At 54.0% G+C, this 19,672-nt stretch overlaps 1 protein-coding gene and 1 pseudogene across 4 annotated transcripts in view; one reads left to right on the forward strand and one right to left on the reverse strand.

The window, feature by feature from the left end:
• The window catches only part of TJAP1 (tight junction associated protein 1), a 56,286-nt gene that overhangs the window by 21,737 nt on the left and 14,877 nt on the right, over window positions 1-19,672 (reverse strand). For 2 of the 4 annotated variants that reach the window (XM_073671626.1, XM_073671629.1), the window contains 4 exons: window positions 17,912-18,014; window positions 17,625-17,679; window positions 17,225-17,364; window positions 14,710-14,738 (listed from right to left, as the gene is read on the reverse strand). In XM_073671626.1, the coding sequence (XP_073527727.1) occupies window positions 14,710-14,738; window positions 17,225-17,341 (146 nt within the window). In that variant the 5' untranslated portion in view covers window positions 17,342-17,364; window positions 17,625-17,679; window positions 17,912-18,014. Of the gene's footprint in view, window positions 1-14,709; window positions 14,739-17,224; window positions 17,365-17,624; window positions 17,718-17,911; window positions 18,015-19,672 lie in introns of all 4 variants that reach the window. The other 2 variants (XM_073671628.1, XM_073671630.1) reach the window with 1 other exon arrangement.
• LOC141257850 (uncharacterized) lies at window positions 1,552-8,357 on the forward strand (annotated as a pseudogene).

Here is a 19,672-nt window from a genome sequence, read left to right on the forward strand (position 1 = left end):
ACCTAAATTTACCATTATTTTAACCCCTTAAGGACCCTGTGATTTTCCATTTTTGCATTTTTCGTTTTTTGCTCCCTTTGTTCCCAGAGCCATAGCGTTTTTATTTTTGGTCAATATGGCCGTGTGAGGGCTTATTTTTTGCGGGATGAGTTGCACTTTTAAACGCCATTACTAGTTTTACCATATCATGTACTGGAAAACGGGAAAAAAATTCCAAGTGTGGTGAAATTGCAGAGAAAATGCAATTCCACAGTTGTTTTTTCTTTCCACGTTCACTGGATGGTAAAACTGACCGGCCATTCTTATTCACCAGGTCATTACGAGTTTGTAGACACCAAATATGTACAGGTTCTTTTTTATTTAAGTGGTGAAAAAAAAATCCAAAGTTTGCTAAAAAAAATATTTTAAAAAATGGCGGTATTTTCCGAGACCCGTAGCGTCTCCATTTTTTGGGATCTGGGGCCGGGTGAGGGCTTATTATTTGCACACCGGGCAGACGTTTTTATTGATACCATTTTGATTACCCGTTATTGCATTTTATTGCAATGTTGCGGCGACCAAAAAGAACGTAATTCTGGCATTTAGAATTTTTTTCTCGTTTACCAATCGGATTAATTCTTTTTTTTATATTGATAGATCGGGCGATTCTGAACGCGGCGATACCAAATATGTGTATGTGGGGTTTATTTTTTATTATTTTATTTTGAATGGGTTGAAAGGGGGGGGGTGATTTAAACTTTTATATTTTTTTAATTTTTTAAATATTTTTAAAAACTTTTTTTAAAACTTTTCGCTTGCTTCTATAGTCTCCATAGCACAAAGCCCGCCAACCCTAGCACAAAGCCCGCCAACCCTAGCACAAAGCCCGCCAAACCTAGCACAAAGCCCGCCAACCCTAGCACAAAGCCCCCCAACCCTAGCACAAAGCCCCCCAACCCTAGCACAAAGCCCGCCAACCCTAGCACAAAGCCCGCCAACCCTAGCACAAAGCCCCTAACCCTAGCACAAAGCCCCCAACCCGAGGGATTCATTCACTGCAATGTGGCAGCAGTATAAGTGATTAGACGACTTTATTCTTCGGGTCGGTGCGATTACAGATTCATATCGGGTTTTTATGATTGACAGCTGTCACACACTAAAAGACGCTTTTTCGGCCAAATGACATTTTTTGATCATTCTGCCTCCTAAAAAACGGAATAGAAAGCGATCAAAAACTAGCAATTCAGAAATTGTGTTTTGGGGATTTTTTTATGCCGTTCAGAGTGTGGTAAAATTGATAAGGTAGCTTTTATTCTTCAGGTCAGTACGATTACAGCTCCCGCACAGCTGTACATGTACGGCGCATGCCGGGAAAAGGTTAAAATATAAGGTGTCACGAAAAAAACTGTCTCAAAATCAATGGGATATTTTGAAGCGTTCCAAAGTTATTACTACATAAAGTGACACTGGTCAGCTTTAAAAAGAATATATACATAAATTGGTCTGGTCACTAAGGGGTTAAATAAACCAGGTCTTGAATTGTACAGACGCTGTGGTTCTACATTCGAGTCTATGGATGCTGTGCCTGCGCTGGTCCTGTCTGCTCCTCATCCTGGATACGGAGGTAGGAAACCTAACAGCAGCTTATCAGTCAGCTGCACCTCCAATCGCCTTATGTGGAGACGGAGCAGCCAGAAACGGTCTGAGTCCAGTCACCGTGTCTGCCTTATGCCTGCACATCAGAGCGCAGCTGCATCGCACATCAGAGCGCAGCTGCATCGCACATCAGAGCGCAGCTGCATCTCGCACATCAGAGCGCAGCTGCATCTCGCACATCAGAGCGCAGCTGCATCTCGCACAGCAATCTCCCTAACAGGCAAGTCGGAGAGCGTCTGCAATAATCTACACTCGCCTGCAAGTCTTCTACAAACTTCACCAAGCTGTTTTCACGTTTAGATTAACCCTTTGCTTGCACAATTAATCAGTTCATGTATGCGCAGTTTCACCTCAGATCACACCTTTTAAGGAGACTTTCTGCCTATTTTGCCTCAGATTCCTATAACAATTTTCCATGTAGCAACAGTCACCGAGACTGGAAACACCGCAATTTACTCAAAATATTTTGTGAATCTTATTGGAGCGACCCATAGGAGATGTGCAGCAATCTTCACACCCAAAAAATCAAAATGGCAGAAAAACGTCCCGCACAATCTCCAGGTGCGGAAATACAGCAGGTACAACCTGACTCTGACCATCACGAAGAGCAGGAAGACCACACTGCGCTCTCTCAAACAGACACTAAAAGTCATTGAAAACTACCATAACACAAAAGAGGAGCTCAGCGATAACCTGGAAGCTCTATGGGAACGAGTATCCTCCCTCACGTCGCAGCAGAATCAATAGATATATATGGTGCAGGGTGTTAAGGATAAAGCAGAACTCTATCGCTCATTGGCAAGTTCAGACCTTAGTGACAATACTAGAGGCCCGTATAAACACAGAGCAATCCAAAGTAAGATGTTTGTGACAATACAGCCTAAAATCTTAATAAGCCAGACGATTAGCTTTATTAGTCCAAGAGAAATACCCTATTATCTTTGTGTATTTCTGTCTGGTCAATAAGAACAGACCATTATTTGTATAACCCTGAAATGTTGAATTCTATTCCTTTGGAAATAATCATGTTTACTATGCTAATGACAAATTGTACTAGGGGTCTGCTAGCTCCGTAAATAGATTAGCTAAAACAATGATAGCTGAGCCCTGCACCTATACCTCTGACATGTGATTGATGACCCTTGACCTGTGGATGTGTACTTAAAAACATGTGCTTCTGTAGCAGTCAGACTTGAAACAGAGATTGGAGAAAGACTTTACAAGGAGAATGAGAGACATCCTTCAGGACAGTAGATGGATTGCATTGCATTACCCAGAGACACAGATTTGAATTCTATATGATTCTAGCCTAAGGGTACTGGCCCTGACTGGAAAGATACAGATCTGCTCCATTTGAACATCAGAGACATGGATACACTTTGGGGAGACCAGGTTGGAACGAAGAAGTCACCTGGCCCCATGGATATGTTCTTTGGAGTTGTCAGGAGGGACCCACCAGTCGCCTGCAACCCACGGAGACATTCGGAGAAGACAGATTGGGACCCGCCGGTCATCTGGCCCCATGGAAACTCTCAGAAAGGCCAGGTTGGAACCCTCGGGTCTCCTGGCCTTGCACCTCGATGGACTGCTAGCTTCCTAAGCTTGCCGCTACCTCCTCTCTGTGGGGGCCTGCCAGAAGTGGGGGGCCACTGGTTGAGGTAGTTGGCCCTGGAAGTCTCCAAACCCAGCTGTTCTATCCCAGGCGGAAGAAGAAGGAAGGGTGAGTGTGTAATGTTGCACCATCTTGGGTATTTGCTGGGACTGTTCTGTGTTTATTATCCGCTTTGTGGTTCAATAAAGTATTGCCACGCTGCTTTACCCTCACCCTGTGTTGTCTGAGTAGTGTTACACCCACGAAAGACCCCGGGTCTTCACAATGTTCCTTCGCAAGAAAAGGACGAAGAAGCCAAGAAGGCAGAGGCAGAGGGCCCCAGCCAAGAAGGCAGAGGCAGAGGGCCCCAGCCAAGAAGGCAGAGGCAGAGGGCCCCAGCCAAGAAGGCAGAGGCAGAGGGCCCCAGCCAAGAAGGCAGAGGCAGAGGGCCCCAGCCAAGAAGGCAGAGGCAGAGGGCCCCAGCCAAGAAGGCAGAGGCAGAGGGCCCCAGCCAAGAAGGCAGAGGCAGAGGGCCCCAGCCAAGAAGGCAGAGGCAGAGGGCCCCAGCCAAGAAGGCAGAGGCAGAGGGCCCCAGCCAAGAAGGCAGAGGCAGAGGGCCCCAGCCAAGAAGGCAGAGGCAGAGGGCCCCAGCCAAGAAGGCAGAGGCAGAGGGCCCCAGCCAAGAAGGCAGAGGCAGAGGGCCCCAGCCAAGAAGGCAGAGGCAGGTGGCTCCAGCCAAGAAGGCAGAGGCAGGTGGCTCCAGCCAAGAAGGCAGAGGCAGGTGGCTCCAGCCAAGAAGGCAGAGGCAGGTGGCTCCAGCCAAGAAGGCAGAGGCAGGTGGCTCCAGCCAAGAAGGCAGAGGCAGGTGGCTCCAGCCAAGAAGGCAGAGGCAGGTGGCTCCAGCCAAGAAGGCAGAGGCAGGTGGCTCCAGCCAAGAAGGCAGAGGCAGGTGGCTCCAGCCAAGAAGGCAGAGGCAGGTGGCTCCAGCCAAGAAGGCAGAGGCAGGTGGCTCCAGCCAAGAAGGCAGAGGCAGGTGGCTCCAGCCAAGAAGGCAGAGGCAGGTGGCTCCAGCCAAGAAGGCAGAGGCAGGTGGCTCCAGCCAAGAAGGCAGAGGCAGGTGGCTCCAGCCAAGAAGGCAGAGGCAGGTGGCTCCAGCCAAGAAGGCAGAGGCAGGTGGCTCCAGCCAAGAAGGCAGAGGCAGGTGGCTCCAGCCAAGAAGGCAGAGGCAGGTGGCTCCAGCCAAGAAGGCAGAGGCAGGTGGCTCCAGCCAAGAAGGCAGAGGCAGGTGGCTCCAGCCAAGAAGGCAGAGGCAGGTGGCTCCAGCCAAGAAGGCAGAGGCAGGTGGCTCCAGCCAAGAAGGCAGAGGCAGGTGGCTCCAGCCAAGAAGGCAGAGGCAGGTGGCTCCAGCCAAGAAGGCAGAGGCAGGAGGCTCCAGCCAAGAAGGCAGAGGCAGGAGGCTCCAGCCAAGAAGGCAGAGGCAGGAGCTCAAGCAAAAAGATAGCAGAAGCAGAGGCACGGATAAAAATTCTTCAAACTGAGATGGAAGAAGAAATCGCACTAGCGATGGAGGAAAAGTCTTGATCCAGTTGCCTACCACCACAGAAAGACTATGATCCAGTTGATCGTACCAGTGACTATGTGCTGAAACAGTCATCTGCAGCGCCCCCTATTTTCAGCACTGTTCAAGCTGACAATGCGAAAACTTCCAAGTCCGCTCTACCTGCGGTGCCGGTGTTGCCCACAGTACCTGTACAAACCCCAAAAAAACACCCCGATGTGCCCGCTCCAGGACCGTTAATTACAGCAAGATGACCACAAAGTGCTTTCTGGCTTGTTTCCACACCTCAAGCAGCAGACATCAGAACATCCAGATGCTAAACCACAGCTCAACCCGGCAGCAACATTATTCTACCTGGGAACATCTCACTCCTTCACGCCAGACAGCTTATACGCCCAAGGGGCACCAGCAGTTGATTTTGCCAGGTTTATGGTGAGCAGGGAGCTAATCAATACCAGTCTCTAAAATTTAACGAAAGTGCAGAGAACTACAGAGCCTGGAAAGCAACCTTCAAGGCTGTCATTGCCGACTTCAACCTATCTGAGCAGGAGCTCAATCTCATGATCAAATGGTTGGGCCCAGGGCTCTACAAATTTTAGTTTATATGACTAAATCCTTCTGACAGGTTCACTTTAAGGAAGTTCTCAAGCTTCTGGACTTAAGTGATCTGCTCATGGAACTGGACCCTCATCTGTCGTGACTTATCTGGACACCACCGATGGAGTGAACCCAATTGTCACAAAGCTGCGACACACAGATTGCAAGAGAATTGGGCAGTGTGGGTCTCAAGACACAAAAGAGCACAATGTCACTTTCTCCATTTATTCATTTCTGCAGGTTCATCGATGAACGGGCCCAGATAAAGAAGGACCCCAGCCTCGAATCCCTGGAGTTTAACACTGCAGCTCCAGCGGCATCATCAAGGTATGAAAGCGTCACAAAGTCTTTAAGAACAGTGTGAGCGTTAGAAAGACTAACCTGCCACCACCGGCAGAACCTACCGGTAGACAGCACACCACCTCGTCAGGAGACAAATCTTTCAATCGCGAATGTCCCATTCATAAAAAACCACACTCACTGAATGAGTGCAGAGGATGAAGGTCCAAAACCATAGAACATCCTCCGTGAACATGGGTCATGTTTCAGATGCTGCGCCTCATTGGAACATATGGCCAAGGACTATGAATCTGCCATTAAGTGCGAGGAGTGTGGTAGCGACAGACACGTCTCAGCTATGCATCCGAGCCCACCTACCAGCTATTCACTGGTCACAGTCACCACTAGTCCCGCTCCAAGCTATGGTGGCGAGCCACAGAATCACACAAACCACAGCAGATGTTTCCTGCTCATGTTTTTAGAGGTATGTGGCGAGAGCCAGAGCGTCAAATGTTGCATCAAGATATGCCCAATCAGGGTTTAACCGGAAGGACAACCAGAAAAGGCAGTGAAAGTGCATTCCATCACTGATGATCAGAGCAACCCATCCTTAGCTGGACCTAAGTTCTTTGAAGCCTTTGGAATCAAGGGACTAGCAAAACCCTACACTCTGAACACTTGCTTGGTCCGCACAGACTAGTGGCAGAAGGATTCATCGCTTCTCCCATCAATGGAAACATCCTTACCAACGCTGATCGAATGTGATCCCTACCCCGGAAGCTGCATTTCACCAACCACACTTAAGACACCTAGCCAACTTTATCCCACCTATGGATATAGATGCCCAGATTCTACTCCTGCTTGGCATAGACAATTTACACAAGGTGCATCAACAGAGTAATGGTCCTAACTACACCCCATACTCTCAAGACTGGACTTGGGATAGGTAGTCATACGAAATGTAAGCTTGGATCAGCCGGAGTTGACTCCTTTAACACTTCCGTGCGTGGGGACGGACACCCAATTTTCTGCAAACAGTGCCCTTATCATTAAGACGTGAAAGAGAAGTCTCCAGACATTTTACAGCTGCCTGAAGCCTTTCCTTCCCTCTAAGCTGACGAAGATCAGTATTTCACACAACTAAGGATGACAGTAAAGTAGCCTCGTCAGTAGAAGACAGAGAATTTGTCAAGATAATGGACAGTGAGTGGCTTCATCTTTAAATAAATCACTAGGTTTCTCCCTTACCCTTCTGAGCTACCAGGCTAAGGCTTCAAAACAATCGAGAAGAAGCTTTGTCCAGATTCAACTCTCTTCGGCGTACACTAAAAAGCGCGCGCTGTAAGTGGAGCCAGCCGAGCTCAGACATGCCAGAGAGCGTCGTTGGGTCGATCAGTTCTGGATCTGTCGGTTCCGATCGATGGAAACAGGGCTGTGTAGTTGGTAAGCCAAACCTCCGACTCCTCAATGTCCACGGCTCCGACCCCCTCATACACGGCTCATGTGTAAGTTATAAATTTACTGTAGCACAGATTCATCTCAGCTAAAAGTCCAGACCCTGAGATCAGGAATAGGACATTTCATAACTTTCTCCAATTGTTATGAAAAAATATTCCCCACAAACTGCATTGAACGACTGCACCCAATTTATTATATATTTTAGGAGTCGGGGTCAGTTTATTTTATACCGACTCCGATTCTACCTCCACAGCCCTGGATGGAAAGCCTGAAAATACCACACCAATGCTCTGAGATAGATAAAAGTCTGTTTGGAGTGAAGCAACAAGAGAGAAACGAGGCTTCGATTGCAAAGAAAGGCGAAAAAGGATGTCGTAAAGCCGCATCAGCGCCGCCACAAGCCTCAGACCATCACCAGCGACCTAATGTGGGAGCAAATCGTGTCCTCTGAGGACCCCTCTGGCTTGTCCCTGATCATGGCCAACCAGGACTTCCGTCGCATTAAGGAGCAGGCGCGAGTCCTGACCAAGGCGGATCAGAGAAGGCAATGCAGGCTATGAAAGATAAAAAAAAAAGAGAGATGGCCAATAGCGCCGCTAATGATCAGGAGATGCTCCGCAAGTAGAGAGAGAAGCTGAGCGAGCTGGAGGAGAAGGCCCTGGAGAGGACAGCGTGCGAATACCATGCACATGGAGCATGACATAAAGAACCATGCGCATGGAGCATGACAAAGAAACTTAGCCAGATGATTTTTAATGTCAAGTGCCACACCACCCGTGATGACCAAATCTGTAAGAAAAGCTTCATATCCAAGAAGATGGAGGGGGGGGGGGGGAGGCTGGACCAAATGATGGAGGTGGAGTGGCAGAAAAACATCAAGATGCAGGAGGAGATTGAGGAGATGAGCAAACTGGAAAAGATCAGAGAAAAACTGCACATCATTCAGCAGATGGAAGAAAATGAGCAATCGAGGATCCTGCAAGAGGAACAGCGAGACCAAGAAGTCTAGCAGATGCTCCACTACCTGAAGGAGCTACAGATGGAAGACTACAAGAACATGGAAAAGAAAAAAGACAAGTACAGCTGGAAATCCAGGCTGAGATCAAACGAGTCAACGCCAAGAACGAGAGGAAGAAGATGGAGAGCAAGGAGTAAGAGTGGCTGGCGGATCTGCGGATGCTGGAACACACCAAGCAGAATACGAGGCAGAACAGAAAAAAATGGAAAATAAGACGATAGGTTTAAAGGGGTTTTCCCACGAACAAAAGTTCATTTTAATCAATGGCTGACTACTGGAGTAATGCCGCTCGCTGGGTGGGCGCACGTCCGCCCCAACGCGCGTTTCAGCAAACCTTCGTCAGGGGTCCCTTTGACCGTGTACAGAACATGGCACAGCTCCTGGGCAGGGGAGGAAGCAAAAGACAATACCGACATTACAGCCGGGGATCGCAGAGGATTCATTCTGTGGGGTAAAACATTTCCCTGCCTGTTTTTAAACAATATTTTACCTTACAAAATGAATCCTCTGCTGTAATGTCGGTATTGTCTTTTGCTTCCTCCCCTGCCCAGGAGCTGTGGTATGTTCTGTACATGGTCAAAGGGACCCCTGACGAAGGTTTGCAGAAACGCGCGTTGGAGCGGACGTGCGCCCACCCAGCAAGCGGCATTACTCCAGTAGTCCTTATTTAAGGTATATACACGGTCTACATGTACTAAGGGTCTTGCTCTGTTACTGGATATAATCATGTAGTAGTCAGGACTATGGACGGATTAACACGGAGTGATTCTCTATGCATTACTTTGTACGCCAACAATTCTGGGCGATTCGCATGTCCTGGCTGTTTTTGCGCATGGTTTATGTAATTTGCTTCAATTGTGTGATAATTGTCTTAAAATATAAATGTTAAATAAAGGTTTTCTATTTTTATACTTCAGTTGGAGGGCTTTTGTCGCAGTTTATTCATCGCTTAGTAAATATCACATAAGCCGCGTATCACACATCACTACCGCCCTCCGCTATCACATACACCGTGTATCACACATCACTACCGCCCTCCGCTATCACATACACCGTGTATCACACATCACTACCACCCTCCGCTATCACATACACCGTGTATCACACATCACTACCGCCCTCCGCTATCACATACACCGTGTATCACACATCACTACCGCCCTCCACTATCACATACACCGTGTATCACACATCACTACCGCCCTCCGGTATCACATACACCGTGTATCACACATCACTACCGCCCTCCGCTATCACATACACCGTGTATCACACATCACTACCGCCCTCCGCTATCACATACACCATTTTTCACACATCACTACCGCCCTCCGCTATCACATACACCGTGTATCACACATCACTACCGCCCTCCGCTATCACATACACCGTGTATCACACATCACTACCGCCCTCCACTATCACATACACCGTGTATCACACATCACTACCGCCCTCCGGTATCACATACACCGTGTATCACACATCACTACCACCCTCCGCTATCACATACACCGTGTATCACACATCACTACCGCCCTCCGCTATCACATACACCGTGTATCACACATCACTACCGCCCTCCGCTATCACATACACCATTTTTCACACATCACTACCGCCCTCCGCTATCACATACACCGTGTATCACACATCACTACCGCCCTCCGCTATCACATACACCGTGTATCACACATCACTACCGCCCTCCGGTATCACATACACCGTGTATCACACATCACTACCACCCTCCGCTATCACATACACCGTGTATCACACATCACTACCGCCCTCCGCTATCACATACACCGTGTATCACACATCACTACCACCCTCCGCTATCACATACACCGTGTATCACACATCACTACCGCCCTCCGCTATCACATACACCATTTTTCACACATCACTACCGCCCTCCGCTATCACATACACCGTGCATCACACATCACTACCACCCTCCGCTATCACATACACCGTGTATCACACATCACTACCGCCCTCCGCTATCACATACACCGTGTATCACACATCACTACCGCCCTCCGCTATCACATACACCATTTTTCACACATCACTACCGCCCTCCGCTATCACATACACCGTGTATCACACATCACTACCACCCTCCGCTATCACATACACCGTGTATCACACATCACTACCACCCTCCGCTATCACATACACCGTGTATCACACATCACTACCGCCCTCCGCTATCACATACACCGTGTATCACACATCACTACCGCCCTCCGCTATCACATACACCGTGTATCACACATCACTACCGCCCTCCGCTATCACATACACCGTGTATCACACATCACTACCACCCTCCGCTATCACATACACCGTGTATCACACATCACTACCGCCCTCCGCTATCACATACACCATTTTTCACACATCACTACCGCCCTCCGCTATCACATACACCGTGTATCACACATCACTACCGCCCTCCGCTATCACATACACCGTGTATCACACATCACTACCGCCCTCCACTATCACATACACCGTGTATCACACATCACTACCGCCCTCCGGTATCACATACACCGTGTATCACACATCACTACCACCCTCCGCTATCACATACACCGTGTATCACACATCACTACCGCCCTCCGCTATCACATACACCGTGTATCACACATCACTACCACCCTCCGCTATCACATACACCGTGTATCACACATCACTACCGCCCTCCGCTATCACATACACCATTTTTCACACATCACTACCGCCCTCCGCTATCACATACACCGTGTATCACACATCACTACCGCCCTCCGCTATCACATACACCGTGTATCACACATCACAACCGCCCTCCACTATCACATACACCGTGTATCACCCATCACTACCGCCCTCCGCTATCACATACACCGTGTATCACCCATCACTACCGCCCTCCGCTATCACATACACCGTGTATCACACATCACTACCACCCTCCGCTATCACATACACCGTGTATCACACATCACTACCACCCTCCGCTATCACATACACCGTGTATCACACATCACTACCACCCTCCACTATCACATACACCGTGTATCACACATCACTACCGCCCTTCACTATCACATACACCGTGTATAACACATCACTACCGCCCTCCACTATCACATACACCGTGTATCACACATCACTACCACCCTCCACTATCACATACACGGTGTATCACACATCACTACCACCCTCCACTATCACATACACGGTGTATCACACATCACTACCACCCTCCACTATCACATACACCGTGTATCACACATCACTACCACCCTCCACTATCACATACACGGTGTATCACACATCACTACCACCCTCCACTATCACATACACCGTGTATCACACATCACTACCACCCTCCACTATCACATACACCGTGTATCACACACCACTACCGCCCTCCGCTATCACATACACCGTGTATCACACATCACTACCACCCTCCACTATCACATACACCGTGTATCACACATCACTGCCGCCCTCCACTATCACATACACCGTGTATCACACATCACTACCTCCCTCCACTATCACATACACCGTGTATCACACACATCACTACCTCCCTCCACTATCACATACACCGTGTATCACACATACCGTGTATCACACATCACTACCGCCCTCCGCTATCACATACACCGTGTATCACACATACCGTGTATCACACATCACTACCGCCCTCTACTATCACATACACCGTGTATCACACATCACTACCGCCCTCCACTATCACATACACCGTGTATCACACATACCGTGTATCACACATCACTACCGCCCTCTACTATCACATACACCGTGTATCACACATCACTACCGCCCTCCACTATCACATACACTGTGTATCACACATCACTACCACCCTCCACTATCACATACACCGTGTATCTCACATCACTACCACCCTCCACTATCACATACACCGTGTATCACACATCACTACCACCCTCCACTATCACATACACCGTGTATCTCACATCACTACCACCCTCCACTATCACATACACCGTGTATCACACATCACATACACCGTGTATCACACATCACTACCGCCCTCCACTATCACATACACCGTGTATCACACATCACTGCCGCCCTCCGCTATCACATACACCGTGTATCTCACATCACATACACCGTGTATCACACATCACTACCGCCCTTCACTATCACATACACCGTGTATCACACATCACTACCGCCCTTCACTATCACATACACCGTGTATCACACATCACTGCCGCCCTCCACTATCACATACACCGTGTATCACACATCACTACCACCCTCCACTATCACATACACCGTGTATCACACATCACTACCACCCTCCACTATCACATACACCGTGTATCACACATCACTACCGCCCTCCGCTATCACATACACCGTGTATCACACATCACTACCGCCCTTCACTATCACATACACCGTGTATCACACATCACTGCCGCCCTCCACTATCACATACACCGTGTATCTCACATCACTACCACCCTCCACTATCACATACACCGTGTATCACACATCACTACCACCCTCCACTATCACATACACCGTGTATCACACATCACTACCTCATGCCACCCGGAGGAATAAGGGAATGGGCTTCAGTTATTTCTTACACTGTTGAGGTAAAACGAAAGCAGATTTTTGATTGGTATCTCGAGAGCTAAGCTCCGATTGGTTGGTGTGCAACAAGGACACATTTCCTGTGCAGAGGGGACAGGTTGTGGTTTCCATGGCAGCAGTCTGTACATTTCTTGTCTCCATCTTTTCAAAGGAAATAATCGTCTCCTTCCTACTGCTGCTGAGATGGTGCGTGGAGGCGAGAAAACAACTGTACATGACGAGAGGATCGTTACCGTATCGGGATAACCGGCCGTCATCATTACAACCCATCATTAGCCTGCAACACGGCCGGACGTCAGACGCCGCCGGCAACACGGCCAGACGTCAGACGCCGCCGGCAACACGGCCAGACGTCAGACGCCGCCGGCAACACGGCCAGACGTCAGACGCCGCCGGCAACACGGCCAGACGTCAGACGCCGCCGGCAACACGGCCAGACGTCAGACGCCGCCGGCAACACGGCCAGACGTCAGACGCCGCCGGCAACACGGCCAGACGTCAGACGCCGCCGGCAACACGGCCAGACGTCAGACGCCGCCGGCAACACGGCCAGACGTCAGACGCCGCCGGCAACACGGCCAGACGTCAGACGCCGCCGGCAACACGGCCAGACGTCAGACGCCGCCGGCAACACGGCCAGACGTCAGACGCCGCCGGCAACACGGCCAGACGTCAGACGCCGCCGGCAACACGGCCAGACGTCAGACGCCGCCGGCAACACGGCCAGACGTCAGACGCCGCCGGCAACACGGCCAGACGTCAGACGCCGCCGGCAACACGGCCAGACGTCAGACGCCGCCTGCAACACGGCCAGACGTCAGACGCCGCCTGCAACACGCCCAGACGTCATACGCCGCCTGCAACACGCCCAGACGTCATACGCCGCCTGCAACACGCCCAGACGTCATACGCCGCCTGCAACACGCCCAGACGTCATACGCCGCCTGCAACACGCCCAGACGTCATACGCCGCCTGCAACACGCCCAGACGTCATACGCCGCCTGCAACACGCCCAGACGTCATACGCCGCCTGCAACACGCCCAGACGTCATACGCCGCCTGCAACACGCCCAGACGTCATACGCCGCCTGCAACACGCCCAGACGTCATACGCCGCCTGCAACACGCCCAGACGTCATACGCCGCCTGCAACACGCCCAGACGTCATACGCCGCCTGTAACACGCCAGTCACCCTATAAGACGCCCGGATGTCATACATTGCCTCTAACACGCCAGTCACCCTATAAGACGCCCGGATGTCATACACCGCCTCTAACACGCCAGTCACCCTATATGACGCCCGGATGTCATACACCGCCTGTAACACGCCAGTCACCCTATAACACGCCTGGATGCCATACACCGCCTGTAACACGCCAGTCACCCTATAACACGCCTGGATGCCATACACCGCCTGTAACACGCCAGTCACCCTATAACACGCCCGGATGCCATACACCGCCTGTAGCACACCAGTCACCCTATAACACGCCTGGATGCCATACACCTCCCGTAGCACGCCAGTCACCCTATAACACGCCTGGATGCCATACACCGCCTGTAACACGCCAGTCACCCTATAACACGCCCAGATGTCATACATCGCCTGTGCCATGCACACAGTACCACTCCTCCTGCGTGGGCGCGCTTCACTATGGTGACGGCTCTGGTGTCCTAGATTCAGCAGAGTACGTCACCGGTGAGAACACTACATGTTCGGGGGCACCCGGTATAATGCACGCCTCGTGACTGAAGGAGGCCGAGGGCATGTTCAGGGTAAGAGGAGGAGATTGGGGCAGAAAAATGGCAACAGAAGGAGGAGTAGGGGGGCAAATAGGAAAGCAGAATACTGGGGGAGGGGTGAAGGACAGACGAAGAAAGAGGCGACAGGTGGAAAACTTACTGAATTCTGTCGGCTTCGGTCACGGGCTCCTGTGAACAGAGAGAAGATCAGTCACTGATCGAGCAGTCGTCACCGTCCGGGGGCTGCGACACCGTCAGCTCTCTCTCCTTATAACCTCTTACATTGTGGGGTGCAGGGCGGATATCAGGGGTCTGAGAAAGCTGAGGGGGACCATTACACACATCACCCTGATTTCTGCAAGCATGAGTGTCTGAGCCCCTCAAAATATTCATACTGGACCGCCGAGCAAAGCTGTAGGGGCTCAGGATGCTGGGAGCAGTAGTAGTAGGAAACAGCCATGAGGAGAGAAGAGAGTGAACCTGGGAGAAGAGGCCGCCGTAGACGGCGGGAGGGCCTAGAGTGCCGGCGGGAGGGCCTAGAGTGCCACCGCAGACGGCGGGTGGGCCTAGATTACTGCTGTGAGAGGGCCTAGAGTGCCGCCGCAGACGGCGGGAGGGCCTAGATTACTGCTATGGGAGGGCCTAGATTACTGCTATGGGAGGGCCTAGATTACTGCTATGGGAGGGCCTAGAGTGCCGCCGCAGACGGCGGGAGGGCCTAGATTACTGCTATGGGAGGGCCTAGATTACTGCTATGGGAGGGCCTAGATTACTGCTATGGGAGGGCCTAGATTACTGCTATGGGAGGGCCTAGATTACTGCTATGGGAGGGCCTAGATTACTGCTATGGGAGGGCCTAGATTACTGCTATGGGAGGGCCTAGATTACTGCTATGGGAGGGCCTAGATTACTGCTATGGGAGGGCCTAGATTACTGCTATGGGAGGGCCTAGATTACTGCTATGGGAGGGCCTAGATTACTGCTATGGGGGGGCCTAGAGTGCCGCCGCAGACGGCCGGGGGGCCTAGAGTGCCGCCGCAGACGGCCGGGGGGCCTAGAGTGCCGCCGCAGACGGCCGGGGGGCCTAGAGTGCCGCCGCAGACGGCCGGGGGGCCTAGAGTGCCGCCGCAGACGGCCGGGGGGCCTAGAGTGCCGCCGCAGACGGCCGGGGGGCCTAGAGTGCCGCCGCAGACGGCCGGGGGGCCTAGAGTGCCGCCGCAGACGGCCGGGGGGCCTAGAGTGCCGCCGCAGACGGCCGGGGGGCCTAGAGTGCCGCCGCAGACGGCCGGGGGGCCTAGAGTGCCGCCGCAGACGGCCGGGGGGCCTAGAGTGCCGCCGCAGACGGCCGGGGGGCCTAGAGTGCCGCCGCAGACGGCCGGGGGGCCTAGAGTGCCGCCGCAGACGGCCGGGGGGCCTAGAGTGCCGCCGCAGACGGCCGGGGGGCCTAGAGTGCCGCCGCAGACGGCCGGGGGGCCTAGAGTGCCGCCGCAGACGGCCGGGGGGCCTAGAGTGCCGCCGCAGACGGCCGGGGGGCCTAGAGTGCCGCCGCAGACGGCCGGGGGGCCTAGATTACTGCTATGGGAGGGCCTAGAGTGCCGCCACAGACGGCGGGAGAGCCTAGATTACTGCTATGGGAGGGCCTAGAGTGCCGCCACAGACGGCGGGAGGGCCTAGATTACTGCTATGGGAGGGCCTAGAGTGCCGCCACAGACAGCGGGAGGGCCTAGATTACTGCTATGGGAGGGCCTAGCGTGCCGCCGCAGACAGCGGGAGGGCCTAGATTACTGCTATGGGAGGGTGGGGGCACTAACCTTGTAGCGAACAGCAGTAAGAGAAGGTGATGTCCTGGGTGAAGGGCTTTTGCCCTCAGGACTCCAGTGAGAAGCAGAAGAAATGGACTCTGTGTCCAGGAAGCCCTGCTCGGATGGAGAGTGACACCGCTCCTTACTGTGCGAGGCGGCTTCATGCCTCCTGTCTGCTGACCTCCTCCTGCCCACCGCCCTCCGGTGCCCCGTCCTCCTGCCATGTCTCTCTTCTGCTGGGCGCCCACATCCGTTGCCAGGTGTCCTGACAGACAGGGGATCCTCGTCATCGGTGCTTCCCCCTCTTCTCTGGGCCATTTCCTGGTTGGTGGGGCTCAGCACTCGGGAGGTGATCTCATCCAGAAACCTGGAGAAGTTGGCCTTGTCCTGCAGGGTCTTGCGGTCTGGGGAGGGGGACCCTGGGTGGTATGGTGAGCGCAGGGTGTCCGGGTTCAGGGCACCCGGCTGCTTCAGGATGCTCTTCAGAGGCTGACCGCTGGACGAGTGCTGGGATTTCTTGGGGGCCAGGACCTCAGCCGGCTCTTTAAACACCAGGCTACGTTCCAGGCTGCGGTTTTTGCTCTCCGGCTTTCCCACTTCCGAAGCGGCGATGTTCTCTTCACTGTGGCTCAGGAACTGGCGCAGTCCCATAAGCCTTTTGGATTTGCCCACCTTACCCTTACCCCTGAGGGACTTTACCCTTCGAAGCAGGGTCCGCGGTTTCCTCCTACCCCTGCCCTCCCATTCTGCTTCCTTATCATTGCTGGAGGCTATGGACCAGGAGGAGGAGCAGCTCAAGCGGTCTGAAGTGTCCAGCTCCACCGCCTCGGCCCGGCTGAAGCACTGGTTCCCGACTTCTCCACCTGCGGTTACCTGACTGCTCAGCTGCTCCATCACCTCCTCCCGCGCTCCAGGTGGCTCATGGCGGACCTCGCGGTGCTGTGGCGGAGCCTTACGGTACGGCTTCTTAATGGGGGCTGTGCTGCTCATCCTGAGATCTACAGGCACCGATCCTATGGCAGAGTAAGAACAGTCAGCGGCTGCACACTCAGGGCACCGGGGCGGCAGAGTGAGCACAGCACACACATCCACAGCCACAGGCAGAATATTGATCCCTCCAGGAGGGGGCGACGATCACTGGGGAAAGATCAATTGGACAGGCAGGACAACACGAGGCGGGGAGGCCGACCTCACATCATACACTGGACCCAGGAGCTGACACTCCACACCTCCAGAAGCATCGACGACTGTGCGTAGGACAGACTGTACTCACCACATACAAAACTCCACACCAGGTCAGAAGGGAGCTCCGCAGGGTGTCAGGAGGCCTGCGGAGAAGCACAAGTAACGGTAGGAGCACAAGACCCTGGAAAAAAGGGGGCACAGGACTATCAGGGGTGAGCAGAGGCACAGATGCCCGGACGGCTGCCGGACCCTCACTACACATTTGGGTGGCACTATTACAACACAAACAATGAGGCGATATGAACCTAGGGGGCACAGCCAGGGTCCAACCATCTAGAGAGCTGTGGGGGTGAGGCTGGGCAGGGGTCTTCTCACCTGTGAAAGGTACAGCGTCCCGCTCCCACCTGCTGCCATCTGGGTGATGTCGGCTGAATCTGCTCCGTCCGTGTAATTCAAGATGCAGGAGACGGCATTGTGCCTGCGAAACATGAGGAGACGAGTATCATATCCACCATCTGTGCCCGCAGCCCCTTCACCGTCCTGCAGCAGCTGATCTCTATCCTCCCGCAGGGGGCGCAGCCGCCACACATTGGGGGTCTGTCCTCCCGCAGGGGGCGCAGTCCCCACACATCGGGGGTCTGTCCTCCCGCAGGGGGCGCAGTCGCCACACATCGGGGGTCTGTCCTCCCCCAGGGGGCGCAGTCGCCACACATCGGGGGTCTGTCCTCCCCCAGGGGGCGCAGTCGCCACACATCGGGGGTCTGTCCTCCCCCAGGGGGCGCAGTCGCCACACATCGGGGGGTCTGTCCTCCCCCAGGGGGCGCAGTCGCCACACATCGGGGGGTCTGTCCTCCCCCAGGGGGCGCAGTCGCCACACATCGGGGGGTCTGTCCTCCCGCAGGGGGCGCAGTCACCACACATCGGGGGGTCTGTCCTCCCGCAGGGGGCGCAGCCACCACACATCGGGGGTCTGTCCTCCCGCAGGGGGTGCAGTCACCACACATCGGGGGGGGTCTGTCCTCCAGCAGGAGGCGCAGCCACCACACATCGGGGGTCTGTCCTCCCGCAGGGGGCGCAGCCACCACACATCGGGGGTCTGTCCTCCCGCAGGGGGCGCAGCCACCACACATCGGGGGTCTGTCCTCCCGCAGGGGGCGCAGCCACCACACATCGGGGGTCTGTCCTCCCGCAGGGGGCGCAGCCACCACACATCGGGGGTCTGTCCTCCCGCAGGGGGCGCAGCCACCACACATCGGGGGTCTGTCCTCCCGCAGGGGGCGCAGCCACCACACATCGGGGGTCTGTCCTCCAGCAGGGGGCGCAGCCACCACACATCGGGGGTCTGTCCTCCAGCAGGGGGCGCAGCCACCACACATCGGGGGTCTGTCCTCCAGCAGGGGGCGCAGCCACCACACATCGGGGGTGCAGCCACCACACATCGGGGGTCTGTCCTCCAGCAGGGGGCGCAGCCACCACACATCGGGGGTCTGTCCTCCAGCAGGGAGCGCAGCCACCACACATCGGGGGTCTGTCCTCCCGCAGGGAGCGCAGCCACCACACATCGGGGGTCTGTCCTCCCGCAGGGGGCGCAGCCACCACACATCGGGGGGGTCTATCCTCCCGCAGGGGGCGCAGCCACCACACATCGGGGGTCTATCCTCCCGCAGGGGGCGCAGTCACCACACATCGGGGGTCAGTCCTCCAGCACACACATTGGGGGTCTGTCCTCCCGCAGGGGGCGCAGTCACCACACATCGGGGCTCTGTCCTCCTGCAGGGGGCACAGTCACCACACATCGGGGGTCTGTCCTCCTGCAGGGGGCACAGTCACCACACATCGGGGGTCTGTCCTCCCGCAGGGGGCACAGTCACCACACATCGGGGGTCTGTCCTCCCGCAGGGGGCACAGTCACCACACATCGGGGGTCTATATCCTCCCACAGGGGGCGCAGTCACCACACATCGGGGGTCTATATCCTCCCACAGGGGGCGCAGTCACCACACATCGGGGGGGGGGGGGGGTCTATCCTCCCGCAGGGGGCGCAGCCACCACACAGCGGGGGTCTGTCCTCCCGCAGGGGGCATAGTCACCCACATCGGGGGTCTGTCCACCCGAAGGGGGCGCAGTCACCACACA

The sequence above is a fragment of the Phyllobates terribilis genome, unplaced genomic scaffold (genome assembly GCF_046119375.1).
Source record: "Phyllobates terribilis strain yellow unplaced genomic scaffold, ASM4611937v1 Scaffold_3__8_contigs__length_932513732, whole genome shotgun sequence".
NCBI lineage: Eukaryota > Metazoa > Chordata > Amphibia > Anura > Dendrobatidae > Phyllobates > Phyllobates terribilis.